Source organism: Condylura cristata, unplaced genomic scaffold (genome assembly GCF_000260355.1).
Source record: "Condylura cristata isolate star-nosed mole 26May11 unplaced genomic scaffold, ConCri1.0 scaffold00004, whole genome shotgun sequence".
Lineage (NCBI taxonomy): Eukaryota > Metazoa > Chordata > Mammalia > Eulipotyphla > Talpidae > Condylura > Condylura cristata.
This window is the reverse complement of record NW_004567105.1, coordinates 3,832,487-3,847,760: the sequence shown is the minus strand read 5'-3', so window position 1 is coordinate 3,847,760 and position 15,274 is coordinate 3,832,487. Positions and strand designations below refer to the sequence as shown.

At 62.8% G+C, this 15,274-nt stretch overlaps 1 protein-coding gene across 2 annotated transcripts in view; it reads right to left on the bottom strand.

The window, feature by feature from the left end:
- Positions 1-335: 335 nt before the first annotated feature.
- PDGFB (platelet-derived growth factor beta polypeptide) overlaps positions 336-15,274 on the bottom strand; it is a 17,705-nt gene continuing 2,766 nt past the window's right edge. The window contains exons 2-7 of one of the 2 annotated variants that reach the window (XM_012734883.1): positions 10,277-10,373; positions 8,077-8,166; positions 6,813-7,018; positions 5,486-5,630; positions 2,285-2,437; positions 336-1,683 (exon numbers count right to left, since the gene is read on the bottom strand). In XM_012734883.1, coding sequence (XP_012590337.1) covers positions 2,310-2,437; positions 5,486-5,630; positions 6,813-7,018; positions 8,077-8,166; positions 10,277-10,373 — 666 coding nt within the window. In that variant the 3' untranslated portion in view covers positions 336-1,683; positions 2,285-2,309. The remainder of the gene's footprint in view (positions 1,684-2,284; positions 2,438-5,485; positions 5,631-6,812; positions 7,019-8,076; positions 8,167-10,276; positions 10,374-15,274) is intronic. The other variant, XM_004675649.2, reaches the window with a different exon arrangement.

The following is a 15,274-nucleotide window of genomic DNA, read 5'->3' as shown; positions in this document are numbered from 1 at the left end:
CGCTCTCCGCTGTGACTTCTCAGATCCACAGCCCACCAGGGACCCCTCGGGACAGCGAGCCCCTTCAGGCCCTACTTCCTCCGGGGCAGGGCAGGCCGGGGCAGGGACCGGGCCTGGGGCAGGAGCTGCGGGGGACTGAGGCCAGGGGGGAGACGCCGGGCCGCCCACCAGACGGCCTCCCTCCGCTCAGCCTCCACAGCGGGCCTGGGCCAGCTCGGCCCGGTAGCTCCGCGCAATGCAACACACAGACCTCTGGCGGTTCGTTGGTTTTGTTTTGTGGTTATTTTTTGTACAACTTTAAATACGGAATATAAATAAATTTTACATTTAAAAAATAAAAGGAAAGCCCCCAAAAATATAATCACCAACTTTACAAACTGAAGGAAGCAGATTGGGAGAGGGGGAGGGGGAAAGTGCAGTGGAAGGTGGGCAGGGAGACAGAGCGGAGACCCCACCCCTAGGAGGCCTGGGGCCCTTCTCCCTCTTCTCCCCCACTCCCAGCCCAAGAGCTGGTTTCCTGGGAGGAGCCACCCGAGGTGAAACGCGGAAGGATCCAAGCCGGGGAGAGTGTGCAGATGGGGAGCAAGGGGCGCCCCCTCCCTTGGGTCTTCACACCTGCCTGGAGGGGACCGAGCCCTGGACCAGGGAAGCCGCTCCGGGCAGCCATCCGGGCCGCAGGCTGGGTCGGGCGCAGCCAGCCTGTGCAGAGCCGTGTGAGGGCCAGACAGGCCCCCTTTCCTCGAGACCCGGCACGGCACCTGCCGGCACCGCCGTGAGGTGTCACAGCCAGCCTGCGCAGCCAGGGGGGGACAGGCGCCCCGCCTGCAGCTCTCCTGCGGGCACCCCGCTGGGGCCAGGCCCTGGTTCTCTGCCCAGCGGAGCAGTGACGGGGCGCTTTGAGGCCTCAACGAGGGGCTCCCCTTGGCGGAACAGACTAAGGGGCCAGGATGAGAGGAAGATGCAGGGTGGACGCAGAGATGAGACGGGCGAGGAGGCCGGGCAGGGCGGGCGGAGGAGGCGGGCCAGGGCCAGCCTCGCCTCTCACGCTCCGCCGCTCGCGGCTGTCTGGTGCTCAGGCCACGCGCTCCCGGGCTGTCCGCTTCTTCCGAGGTTCGTATGCATAAAGTGAAGGCGCCACTGAGGGCAGAGGTGGACGAGAGAGGAGGCGACGCCCGGCCCCGCGGAGGGCTCCCCCAGTCTGTGCTCCCCGCCTGCCCTGAGCCACAGGAGTACCGGGGACCCCGGCAGCCTGCGCGTCCCCTGGACAGCCGGCGGGAGGTCCTGGACCAGGCAGGCCACGCCCAGAGGCCAGGGCCACATGCGGGCTCTTCGGGCCAGTCCACGGAGCCCAGGTGCGGCCTGGGCCGGCCGCTGGGGAAGGGGACCCCTGTCCCCTGACAGCAACCCCGTCCGTCTCTCTTGAGCTCTCATCCCAGATGCTCGGGTCAGGGGAGGAAGACAGCGACGGAGTCCAGGTCCTTCATTTCCTTCGTGAGCTTCTGGGTCAGAGGCTGGAGGCTGCCGAGGGGAGACTCACTGGCAGAGGGTGGACAGACGCTTGAGGGGTGGGGAAAGCACCATAGGCCGTCCGAATCAGGCATCGAGACAGACGGACGAGGGGAACAATATTATCACTCCAAGGACCCCATGGGGGCGATACAGCAAATACCATATTAAATAACCCTGTTGGCCAAGCAGAGGGACATGGGGTCAGAGGTGGCCACGGGGCTCCACCCCAACCCCGGCTCACCTCGCCAGGCGGAGGCTGGGCGTCACCACTGCCCCTCACCTCAGACGCGCTCAGGGCCCCCATTCTCTCAAGGGCACACACTGGGCCAACCCCGGCCCCCCACCCACCTCATGGAAAAATAGACTGAAAGAGGGTGAAGGGAGGGAGGTGTGAGCCTGGACTTTGTATAAGAACATGCCTCCCACCTTCTCCTCAGCCTAAGCCACAGCCAAGAAGAAGGTAGCGCAGGCCCTGGGCCAGCTCCCCACCTGCATGTCCTGGGCTCCCTCTCCCCACCCGCATGTCCTGGGCTCCCTCTCCCCGCCCGCATGTCCTGGGCTCCCTCTCCCCGCCCGCATGTCCTGGGCTCCCTCTCCCCGCCCGCAGGTCCTGGGCTCCCTCTCCCCGCCCGCATGTCCTAGGCTCCCTCTCCCCCCCCGCAGGTCCTGGGCTCCCTCTCCCCGCCCGCATGTCCTAGGCTCCCTCTCCCCGCCCGCAGGTCCTGGGCTCCCTCTCCCCGCCCGCAGGCCCTGGGCTGTCCCCTGCTGGCCTCACCTGCCCGCACTCTCCCACAGTGCCTCTAGGCCCCAAGGGTCTCCTTCAGTGCCTTCTTGTCATGCGTGTGCTTGAACTTCCGGTGCTTTCCCTTGGGGGGCCGGCGGACGCGCACCGTCCGAATGGTCACCCGAGTTTGGGGCGTCCTGGCTGCTTGAGGGAAGAAACAATCATGTCAGACAGTGGACGTCCACTGGAGGGGGCCCGGCGCTCCACCCAGGCCTGCCACAGAGCTCCCCATCCTCTGACAGGAGGGGGCCTGGGGCCAGACCTCCTGGGTTCAACCCCCAACTCCACAGTCACTAGCAGGGGTCTGCCTCAGTTTTCCCATCTGTAAAATGGGGGTAACGACTGTCCTCCTCACTGGACTTGTAGGTGGACAAATGACCGGGGGTAGCCAAAGACAGAGGGGGAAGGTTGACCATGGCGTCAGTTCTGCCATCACCCCTATGTTCTGCCATCATCCCACGCCCCTTGAGCCCGGCCGGACTTGGGTCCGCTGACCAATGAAAGGAGGCAGAGAACACGCCAGTTCCAGGCAGAAGCCTGCGCTTCCACTTTGGTGCTTTGGGGAGCCTGTGTCACCAGAAAACAAGCCTGGCCCCCCGCTGAGGATGACTGAGTCAGCTAACCCCGGTCGAACCGCCCGGCTGAGCCCTGTCTGCACAGGCCGGGAGAGGTCATAAATGACCCTTGAACTGGCCGTTACTTTGTCCCTAAGCCCCTGAGTCCAAGTAGGAAGCCATCAGCTGCGACTCGCTTTTCCCTATTTCCGCAGCTTGACCCTCACGCGGGCCTCCCACCAACCTCTCAGTCCCTCCCAGCCACGGAGGGGGAGAGCAAATGGGCCGCTGGAGGACGCACACCCCCAAAACAGAGGAGCCGTCAACTGGCCGGCCCCCCCACCCTGGGAAGCCCGACCGCGGGGAGGGCGAGCATGGCTTCGAGCCTGGCCTCTCCCAGGCTTCAGCCGCGCCCTTTGGGCAGGTCACTTAACCCTGTGCCTCCGCTCCTGCACCTTGAACAACGTGATGACAGCAGTCCTGGCCCTCGAGAGCTGAGAGAATAGGCAGGGAAGGTGGGAGGCCTCTGCTAACCTTCCCACACACCTGGCATGCTGATTCCCACAGCAGGTACAAGCGCGTGCGCTCACAGGTGAGGAAGCCGAGGCAGGGAGATCGGCCCTGGCCCCTGGGTTTTCCTTGGTCCTTCAACTGCAGCGCTTTGGGGCTGGTGCCTGTATGCACCGGTCAAAGGCAGAGCACAGGCCTCTTCCTCCTGGCTCCAGGTAGACACCTGGGTGGCAGAGAAGGCTGAGCCGAGCTCAAGGCGTGCCTCATCCCGAGAGCCTTCTGACGTCCCCCAGGCCTGCCCACCCCACCCACTCTTTGGGGTCAACACCTGTGTTCCCACCTCCCAAACACAAGCCCCCAGGAGGCAGTGACTCCACCCCTGCAAAAGGCAAGCTAGGGACTCAGCTGGTCTAGGAGGGGACCCAGGAGTCACGGGAGGGCCAGGGGTTTCCCCTCCCGAGCCCTGGCCGCTAGCACGACGCCAGACTGGGCCAAGCCTGAGCAAGTTCAAGGTCACAGCTCAGAGCAGCAGCAGAGACTTGGGCCAGGCACCACTGACCACATTATCCAGGCCACACCACCAAGCTGGGGCCTGTGGACAGCTGCCAGAGCAGAGGCAAATACTCAATAAAATGACAAGACTTTGCTTTCTGCAGCGGGATCTGTTGCACTCGCTCCCCCAGGAAACTAGTGGGGGACGGCGTCAGACAAAGGCACACAGAAGAAGCCCATTTCGACACAACTGTCTTCCTCACAGACAGAAAAACCAGCAGAGTTAACGCCGTGTGTCATTTCCATGGCAATCTGAAACTGCCAAGTCACCAGCCTCCAGGCTTCGGCTCAGCTCGGAAGGCGATGAAGGGAGCCACCTCGCCTCAGGCGGCTTGCAGGAAGACAAGAGGAACCGCCCTCCCTGCAGCACAAACGTCCTAAAAACCAAAACTGTCACTTTCTGAGTTGCTTAAATGCTCATCTAATCAAATTCACTTAGTGACCCCCCCACTTGACCCTTTTTGCAAACATCTGAGAGAACGCACGAGGATATAGTCCGAAGAACCCAGAACAGGGTTACCAGGCCTGATTCTGGGCAGGGCTTTGCCACTGTGCAACCTTTGTTAAGTCCCTCAGGCTCTATGCTCCAGCCCCTTCGCTAATAGCGTGGAAGGAATGGCTTGAAAGATCATCTCTCTGGTCCATTCGAGCCCTGAGATTTTTAAATTCTTTCCAAAAAAGAGGCAGAGGAGAACAGAACTTCAGGGTCCCTGGATTCTAGTTCAGCCTGTGCCTACAGCTGGCTGTGTGATCATGGGCTAAAGCCCTCAGCCTATAAACCCCTCAAGACCTCTCTAGGGCCCCTCCTGGGTGATAATTGGAGTAGACCACTTTTTTGGTTTCTTTCAACCCTGCAAGGCAGACGACACCCTGGAGTTGTGGATTCATAAAACCTCAGGACAAAAACTAAACCCTGACCCACACATCGGCTGCTTGAACCCCACTGTTGCATCTGCTGTATGGTTATCCAGCCTTTACTTGCATACCTCCAGTGATGGGGATCTCATCCTGGTCCCCTGATGTGTGACTGGCTTCTGTGTATATAAGGTTAAAAATCTCTCGGTGGCTTTTCCCCATTGGTCTTAACTTTCCCTTCAAGGTCACAAGGAATTAGTCTGATTTCGACTTCCCAGGACAAGTTGCCAAACATCTGAAGAAGGGATCTTCTTGTGTCCAGGTCCTTGCGCCTCCCACTCATTTAACAAAGTAGGGGGCAGAGTAGCAAGACTGGGGTGGGGGCCTCTAGGAGGAGGTGAGCTGAGACCCCAATAAGGAGAAGGAGCTAGGCTTGTGAAGAACTCGGAGAGGTGAATTCTGCCTGGACTGGCATATGCAAAGGCCCTGAGGCGGAGACCGAGTCCCTCAAGGGGGCCAGTGTGGTTGGGGCACTGAAGAGACTGGCCGCAAAGTCAGAGCTACGTCCTCGCACAGGGCCTGGGCCAGGGAGGACCCCGGATGGCTGTCAGTGAGACCAGTGCTTCCAGGCATGTACCTGATCCGATTCCCCACAAGGAGCTACCGCAGGAGAAGCGGGCTACCGGCTGAAGATTCACAGGCAATCCCGCCGGGCAGTTACCTCGCTGCTCCTGGGAACTCCCCGGACTTCGGGTCACGGACCGGGCAGATACCACTGTTTCACACTTGCATGCCAGGTGGTCCTCCAGCGTCACTGTGACCTTCTTAAAGCTCGGCTTCTTCCGCACGATCTCGATTTTTCTCACCTGGAGGACAGAACCACCAAAGCACTGCTTGGTCCACATTGTCAGTGGCCAAGGGAGCCACTGGCTGTCTGCCCACCGGGCCTCCCCAGCAGGGATCTTTCCTCGAAAGCCTGCAGGGCAGTGGCAGGCAGGCGCTGCGGTCAGGACAATCGCAGGACCTTGCCCTCTGCCCCTCTGGTAGCTTTTCCATCAAAACAAGCCTTCCCGACCTGGCCTCTGCTGGGGCCACAGCCCCCCCCCCCGCCCCCGGGGTCCCCCAGAGAGGGAGAAAGGCATTTCCGGGCTAGGCATGGTGTCCTCATTCCCGGAGCGCCAGCCAAGGTCAGGGGTTGTGGCAGAGGCGGGAGATGGCTGTCTGGAAGGAAGTGGGGGGAGGCTTTATCCAGGAGGGAGGCGGGAAGGGGAGGTCAGCTGTCAGGTGTCCATCCACGAAGCTGGAAGCCTCGGGGACAGGAGATACCACGCCAGTGGGTGGTGGGGTGAGAGTACATTTGTCATCTTGGGCCCAGGCCCAGGCCAGGGGAGGAGGTGGGCATGAGGAACAGCCACAGCTGACCATGGGGGTGGCGGGGGAGCGCCAGAGCGTGACACCCAGGCGGCGCATCTGGCAAGAGCCCCCGGTGTGCCCACCACCGGGCAGCCGGACCACTCCAAGCTGGTGTGTGGGCCGGGTTGGCGCCCAGGGTGCAGAAGCTGCACGGGCATCAGCTGGACCTCCCGGCCCTGTCCTCGGGAGAAGAAGCCCCAGAAAAGAGGCAGCATTCAGCTCCGGACTCGCCGCTGGGGGCAGCCCGGGTGCTGATGGCTCCCTGGCACTTCTCCGCATCCTCCTGTTAAAGCCACCACTTATGGGGGGTGGGGAGCAGGTGGCTCAAGTATGCCCTGCCCGTTCCCAGCCTCCCCTGGGGCTTTGGGGCCTGTGGCCTCCGCATACCTGCCCGAGAGGCGCAGCCCTCTCTGGGCAGAGCTCAGGAGTGTGCAGCATGCCTGCCAGCCCCAGGACACCCGGCCGGAGAGCCCTGCCCCGAGGACCGCCCAGAGGGGGCGGGGTCTACCTGCACGTGCCGCAGCGGGGGGCGGGGCCTACCTGGACGTGCCGCAGCGGGGGCGGGGCCTACCTGCACGTGCCGCAGCGGGGGGCGGGGCCTACCTGCACGTGCCGCAGCGGGGGGCGGGGCCTACCTGCACATGCCGCAGCTGCACCTGCGTGGGCCGGCACTGCACGTTGCGGTTGTTGCAGCAGCCGGAGCAGCGCTGAACCTCCACGCAGGGCGGCCACACTAGGAAGTTGGCGTTGGTGCGGTCTATGAGGCGCCGGGAGATCTCGAACACCTCGGTGCGGGTCTTGCACTCCGCGATCACGGCCGGCTCGGCCACAGTCGGGGCACCTGTGGGGAGGGGCGGGGGCCTTGGGTCAGGAGGGCGGGCGGTCCAGAGCCCCCCGCCTAGCAGGCAGGCCCACTGGGCACCTCTGGGTCTTCGGCCAGTGGCTGGTGCGCTCCAAGCCTCAGTTTCCCCGTGTGAGACATGGGGAGGATGAGACCTACACCCAGAAGCCACTGTGGGGATGCAGGTGATGATTCAGGGAACCCAGGCAAGCTGCCAAGTCAGTTTTCTTGCAACTTTTTATTGGACAACTTGATAGTTTGTGGGTTTGGCGGTCACCCCTCACCCAGTCACCCCTCACCCACGAGTTATCTTATAGCCACTATTGCTGCTTAATCTATGGTTACCTAGTTGCTTCTTTTAAAGATTCCGCTTCCTCACCTGTGAAATGGGTTACCAGCACCTATACCACCCCTGTACCACCCCGAAGCCAGGCCCACAGCAAGCACACAGAGGGGAGGTCACTGTCACTACTGCCATTTGGAGAAACTGAGGCTCCCTGCCCACATGCACCACTGAGGAGGGAGCTCGGGTCACACATGACTCTAGAAGTTCCCAGCCACTGTTTGTGGCACTGGGGGGGGGCTGCGGGGGGCAGAGAAGAGGAGGGAGATTGCCTCCCCCTGGGCAGCCTTTGGTTCCCCGCCAGAATTTGGGTCCCCGCCAGAGTCGGAAGGGGTCCAGGCTCTCCACACCCCTCCTCCCACACTCCCCAACGCCGCAGCCCACAGCTGCAGAGACACCCCCCAGGATGGCCTTGGGGTATAGCCAGAGGTGCTCATTGGGACCCTAGCCTGAGCACTTGCTATGTGGCTACTGGTTTATCCTCTCTGGTCTCAGTTCCTAACTCTGAAATGGGGTTGAGAATAGCTTCACTCTAGAGGTGAAGTAAGGAACAGATGAGTTTCAAAGCACTATATTTAGGGAACAGGTGGGGGGAGTCAGCCCTCAGCATAGTGGATTGAAGGGTAGTGACTGTGCCCAGCTCGGCTCTGTCCTTCTGTGGGACAAGCCACTCACAAGCCTCAGCTGGCTCCAGGGAGTGAGCTTCAGCCCTTACCTAGGCTCCTTCTCCCTCGGGACAAGCTCCCCAGCTCGCCTCCAGAATAGGACCGGGTCAGGTTCATATCCAGCTCCACCCCGTCTTCATCTGCAAGAGAAGGTCCGGTCATCTGGCCGCTGGCTTGACCGCAGGGTGGGGACTCCCATGGGGGGCTCTGGGGCAGGCAGAATTGCCTCTCACCCTCCGACACCCCACTCCAGAGAACAGACTCCCTGGGGTCCCATGCCTAAGGGCCCAGGGTGGCCGCGAGACTGCAAAGGTGGTGAGACCCTGACTTCTGCCCCCTCTCCCAGGCCTTCAACCCTCGCCAAGGCCCTTCAGCCACATTTTTGGATGGAACCCATGTCAATGGAGTTAAAAATAACCCTGCCCCTTTGCTACTGTAAGTGAACCCTCCTCGGCCTCCAGGGCAGGGCGAGGACCCAGAGCTCCGAGGCGGGTTTCCAATGCCCCTCCGCCCAGCGTTCCCATAGGAAGTGCTGAATGGAGAAATTCCCAGAATCCCCAGGGGGGCCAGCAGGCCCTGGACACAGCTCCTCTGGAGCCCCAACAATGGCCGGTTGGGCGGGAGAGAAGGGAAAGAGGAGGGAAAGGGATGGGGATGAGGGTTAGAGGCGGAGCGAGGGGTGCAGAGGGCCCTCTGGATAAGGGCAGCCCTGGCCCTGGCCATGCAGCTCCAGGCCTCTCTAGGCCCGGGCTCTCACCACGCCCCTCTCTCCGCCTCACCCGGGAGCTGCTGCCCGCGTCCCCAAGGCCACACTGCAGGGCCCTTTCCCAGCATCATCACTGCTCCTGGAGACACCGCTCTCTCTAGAGAGGGTGCTGGCAGCCCCTGCGGCAGGCGAGAGTCTTGGGGCTCCCTCCTGACCCATGGCAGACCCTTCAGCTGCCTGGAGAGCAGCCAGCAAACCGAGGGGTGTCGGGGACAAGCTCCCGGCCCTCACGCCCTGCCTCGGCTCACCCTGTGTCTCCGGCTCTGGGCCCTGCCGCACCGGAGCCTCCCAGGGCTGCCCGAGGCTGTCCCGTCCCGGGCCACGCGTCCAGCCCCCGCGTCCAGCCCCCGCCCGGCGCTGCGAGCCCGCCCGTGCCCCCCACTCCCTTCCTTTCTTTCTCCCTGCCATCTCTGGAATGTCCCTGGTCGGGAGGAGATGGGGAAGAGATGTGCTTTGTGGAAAGGTTAAGTTGATTAGGAAAAAATAGCCACATGGTTGCCTCGAAACAGGCGGACTATTGAAAACCCCGACCCCCACGCGGGTGTGGAGGGCTACCCGAGGGTGGGGGACGGGACCTTGGAAAGAAACCGCAGAAAGGCTAAATTTGGAAGTTGCCCCATTGTGTTGGCCAGGGCTGGCCAGTCGGGCGGGCACGGGGTGGGGGTGTGGGAGACGGCGGGTGGGGGGCCCGGTGAACAATAGGTGGGCCCAGCTGGGGCCCCCTCCCGCCTGCCTCGCCAGCCCCCCGGCACAGACGGGTTTGAAAGGGCCCGGGAATGCTTTTGAGAGGGAGCCAGGGGCCCAACGGGAGAGGAAACAAAGGCAGGAAATGCTGTCCCCGTAGATAGCAGTCTGGGCAAGGATTACAAAGTGACAAAGAGACAGGACCCCAGAGGGAAGGGAGCTGGGGGTGCTGGGGGGTGCTGACCAGGGCTCCGGGGAACAGGCCAGAGGTTAGAATAGAATGGAATTTGCTCTGAAGACAGCGTTTATAAATACATTCCCGACCCAGCCCGCCAGCCCCGCCACGTGTGTGCCACCAAGCACGTGCCCACTCGCCGAGCCTGCTCTCGGGCACGGGCAGGGCTGCCCGCTGTCCGGGCCAGGTGTCCCCGGGAGACCTCACCGCCTGGGCCCTCCGCCAGGGTGCAGGGAGACGGCTGCTCGGGCACCTCCCCCCTGGCTGGGTCCACACCTGGATATGTTCCCAGCAGATGCCCTGGGCACCTTCTCCCTGCCCCCTTCCCAGCACCCCACCCTCTGCACCAAGCCAGAGCCACATGTGGGTGCTTCTCCTGCCACGCCCCACACCCCAGGTAGCAACCCGCCTGCCTACTCAGTCCTGCCCTGCCCCAGACAGGTGTGACCGAGCCCTCCCAGGCGGCCAGGGGCGCTGGGGCGCTGCATGTCAAGGAGGAGGGGCGGCCCCACCGCCCCGCTCCCGAGGTCTCGGGGACAGCCAGAGAACTGGGGGCGGTAATTACCTACGGAGTGTCCGTGCAGCAGGCGCTGGAGGTCATCGAAGGAGCGGATCGAGTGGTCACTCAACATTTCGTAGAGCTCCTCGGGAATGGGGTCCCCCTGTCAGGCAACACCGTAGGAGGCCGAGTGAGCTGGGAGCGAGGGCTCCGGTCACGGCCCCTCCACCACACGGCCGCCCTCTCTGGAGGGCCCCCATGCGGCCCCCTGCCAGGGACAGATGACTGGTCAGTTTCCACCTAGCCTACCCCACAGCTCCGGCGGGGGGCAGGCCCCTCGCTGCCCCCCAGGGAGCCCAGCTTGCTTTAACTTAGGCTAGCGATGTCCACCTGTCTCCTCCATCACGGGACAGATGCCCGAGGCCCCAACACGCTCATGTCCCTCTGTGTGCCCCCCACACCCGCCAGCTACGCCCGCCAGCATCCGCCACAGGAGCTCTGAGTGCCCATTTTACAGGTGAGAGCACAGGCCGGAATACAGGACGGAGGCCTGAGTCCATGGCACAGCGCCCGCTTTCCTGCCCGCGCCCTGCCTCCCTGTGGGGCCCGGCGGGGAGGCCTCGGGCCCGCACACACTCTCAGGATCTCCAGGCTCCGCTCGGAGCGGCTCGGAGCGGGGATCGTCAGGACACCACCCGCCGCGGAACCTGAAAAACGACCCATCCACCAGGCGAACCAAACCCTATTTTTAGAGCCCCTCTGGCCCGTTACCAAAAACACTTGAGATGTAATAAGCACTTTAACAGGCCCCACTCGGAGCCGGGTTTCCTCCAGGGAAACCACAGGCCCCACAATGACATGAGAGCAGCTCAATGGGAAGGTCACAGGCCACAGCCAGGGCCAGAGACCCCGGGGGCTGGCCGCAGGGCCTGGGAAACGCCACCTGGGTCAGCCGGTGTCTGGGGCAAAGAAAACGTGCCAGATGCTGCGTGGCAGGAGAAGGGCAGACCCCGGGGCGCACACGCACAGCTACCCACAGCCTCTCGTGGAAGGAGCCCTGGAGAGGTCATCGCAGACCTGACCTGACTGCTGAACTAGGCCTACAGCACCGTGGGCCTCAGTTTCCCGGTTAGGAGGGAGGAGGCGCTCTCAGGTGGGGTCCCCGACCGTTCCCAGTCCCTGAATTCTGGGAGGCTCCTCAGAGGCTGCCTCGGGCCGGGCCATCTTGCCTCTGGCCAGCCTCAGGGGCTCTCCCAAAGGCTCTGTTGGGAGCCTGGTGATCGCTCAGTGTCCAGCTAGCCTCCCACCGCTCGGGCGGGGGTCTGGAAACACCTAGAAGCGCCTCCTGCAGGGCGCGGTGCACCTGCCTGCCTCTGGCCCCCTCAGGCACCACGGCTTTACCAACAAATTGCTTCAATCCTGAGCTCAGTTTCTTCCTTTGAACTCCGACATTAAAATCCTCCCTGTGTCTGGGGCTGCCGAGAGGTTGGAGAGAGAAGGTGGGGGCCCAGCAGAAAGGCGGGCTGGCGGGTCTGTCCTTGGGGCTGCTAGCAAAGGGCGGAGGGGCATCGGCGGGAGGGAGGCCACCACTCCTTTGGTGCTCTCGGGGCGGGGACCTGGCTGAGCCAGTGGAAGGCGGGAGGTGGCCGCTGCCCCTGGCTCCGCTGGAATGGAGGGAAGGGGAACACTGGGCGCAATTCTGGGCCTGACTGGGGGTGGCGGGAGAGCAGCAGAGGGTAAGCAAGGGGGGGTGCCCAGCCAGGTCCCAGGCGGCTTGTAGAGCAATGACTCGATGACGCCCCCCGGGAGAGGGCCCCAAAGCGGCGTGCCAAATGGCACTTCCTGCTCCCTTCAAGATCTCTTTGCCCTCTGGAGCGCTCGCTACCTGCAGCAGCGCGATGTGCTCACCCCAGCAGGACGGCGGAGGCAGGTCCTCCAGAGCCAGTGCAGAAGAGTGGACAGAAACAGGAGGGAGGCCAGGCATACGGCGGGCGCCAAGTAAATGCTGCTACAGAGCATGAGGATGCTCCTGTTCTCCCTGGGGTCCCCCCACCGTGATCTCCCAACTGCGACCCCAGGAGGACCACTTGGGATAGTGTCGCCTCTCCCCCCAAGCGGCAGGGAGGCAGCGTGGCCCTGGAAGACCAGGCCTCGGGAAGCCCCCTGCAGTCGGTAACAGTACCACAGCTCACTTTTACTACATGCCAATGCTGTGCCACCGCTGGCTGGCCTGGGAGGGTGGCACCATCTTCACCCCCACCTTCCAGATGAGGAAACTGAGGCCTGGAGCAGCCTACCGAAGGGGATGTGGCAGGCCCGGGCCTCCCAGGCTCCCATCTTCCAGCCCACCCTCCCGCCCTCAGCACCCCTCACCCCTACGGCTCCCCACCCCACAGCACGCTGCTGCTCCTCCAGCAAGGGGGTGCGCCCGGCAGACACTGGCCACGCCCCGGGTGTTGGTGGCACCAGTGGAGGAGAGCGACTGGCATCCAGTGAGTGGAGGCCAGCAATGCTGCCCAACGTCCAGCCAGGCCCAGGGCAGCCCTGCCCGCTAGAGCCGCACCTGCCCGGAGCGTCCCCGGCGTGAGGCAGAGACTGTCGTACAAGAGCCAGGGATTGGATGCCAGGAAGTCGGAGAAAGTCCTTAAGCATCTAAAAGTTCTTTCTTTCTTTTTTAATCTTTCAGTAGCTTTTAAGTGCGCTCCTGGAGGAGAGAGTAGGGTTCCTCATTCACACCTTGAGCAGCGGGCAGCGGCCACCCTGTCTGGTGGGGTATTTTCAAGGCTGATGGCAGGGGGTGCAGAGGTGCTTGCCACAGGAGTGCAGGGCTTTGCAGCATCTCCTGAGCTGGGCCAGAAGGGACGCCCCAGGCCCACGCTGGCACCGCCCAGGAGCTGGGGTGCCTTCCTGGCCGGGGAGGGTGAGGTGTGGACAGATTCAGCCTCGGGTCAGCTGCAGGATGCAAAGCCCTGGAGCAGACGCAGGTGTCTGCGTGGGGTCCTGGGCTCCTCTGGGAGGACGCGCCAGGTTCGAGAAGCACCTGCAGGCAGTGCGCCTCAGAGATGGGACGAGACCAGGCATCCTGCCGGGAGCTGCCCTGCCTCAAGCCTCAAGCCTCAAGCCGGGGGTTCCTAGCAGGACGAGGGAGGGCGCGCCAGCCAGCTGCGGCAGCCAAGGCAAACAGCCTCCTCCCTACAGACCCACCCCAGTGCCAGCTGCAGAAGGCAGGAAGGGCAGGAGCGTGAGGCCAGGTGAATTACCTGCTCCCTACCAGCCTGCTAGATCAAAGGCTCTTGTTCCCCACCCTCCAGGCCCCAGCAGACACACACACACCTGCCTTCAGCTGAGGGAGCCGGCAGGGCTTGGTCCCAGCAGCCGGGCGTTGTCTGTGGCTGGCAGTGGGAGAAGCTGACAGGGCCTCTGAGTGCCTGCCTGCCTGCCAGTCTCGGGCCTGATTTAGATTTGATGCCAAAGCCAAGCCCTTTGAAGAAGCCTTCTCTGGGCAGACCACAGAAGCCATTTAGAGCCTTTCCCACCTAGCGCAGCCCTGGGACACTCCCGCCCCACAGCCAGAGAGCCCAGCTTCCCACCAGCCTCTCACCACTCACTCCCTGGAGCCAGAAAACCATGAGAGCAGAAAATAGGCCCTGCAGCCATTGCAATTACTAGCGCCCCCCCCCCCCAGCAAGGGAGTCACGAGGGAAGAGAACCGACTGGAATATGTATTTTCAAAACACCAGTTAATTCTGTTGATCTGGGGTAACTGTGCTAATTCAGCATTCTCGTTTTTTTAGGGGTGGACACTGAGGCCCACCTAAAAGAGCCACAGAACCTTTGCAATTTTCTGTTCCTTCTGTCCCACCCCCCTCTGTCCTGTCCAATCTGGGCAATCCAATCCTCCCCGCCCCCTCCTCCAGCACACACAGGCAAAGACATGGTTGTCACTGAGATGGGGAGGGGTCTCCAAAGAGGAGGCCCGCCTGCCCGCAGGGCGGTGTGGCCATGGCGGCCGTGTTTATAAAGCACTTAGCAAGCACTAGACGGTCTGGTCCTTCCTTCCCCGCTGGGTCCACTGTCCTTTCACAAATATTTACAGATTACCCACCATGGGAGACAGTGGTAACCCAGACAAAGGCTCTCCAGTGGAGTTTACACTCTGATGCGGGAAAACAGATAATGAACCAGAAAATGAAAATAGTTAATCTAGAAGGGGCACTTCAGTGGGGGTTGGGGGGGAGTCCAGGGGAGACTTGGAGGAGGACCTGTGAGGACCATGGCCGACTTCCTTAACGTTCCTGCCGAGGCCCCATGTATGCTTCACACAGGCCGCACCCTGCCTATATGCCTTGTCACAGACACCAGCGACCATGCGCCACACACCCACTGATCCCCCCAACACTGGTCTAGGTCTCGCACCAGAGCACCCCATTTCTGCTTGACCCTAACCTCGCCTGCACACTGCCAGGGCTGAGTCCTCCCACCACCTAAAAGCAGTTTGCAACCCACAAGTTGCTGGGGAAGGGCTGCGCGGTGGCAAGGCTGGAGGCTTCACCTGGCAGTGGGCCCCCTCCTGACAGCTGACGGAGGGGGTACCTCACAGGCCATCACCCACCTGAGCGCCCATCCTTCTTTCCCACCTGCTGAGGCCTCCAGCTGTGGCTCAGCCTGCATGGCCTGGCCAGCCCCATGTCACCCCACCAGCAAGCCGCCCCCAGTCTTCCTTCCTGGACTAGCCCCAAATCCGTGTCTTCCCAGCTAAGGCTCGCACAGGCTTAACAGGAGGGCGCTGGGCACGCTGCAAGGCACCACACAATGGCCGCTCCCAGGCCCAGCGAGCATGTAGGGTGCTGTGAGCGGAGCCAAGCCGGCAGCAGCCTCTGGCCACGGGCACCCTCAAACACTGTGTGTGGGAAAGGAGGGGGGTGCAGTCAGGCTCAGAGTGGTGGGGCAGGCCCCAGAAAGCCTGGGGGGGGCCACCAGCCTCCGCAGAGAACAGGGGGGCCAGCACAGAGGACGCACAGGCAGGAGTGAGCGCCTTCAGTGGCTGCCGCTCTCCACCGTGGC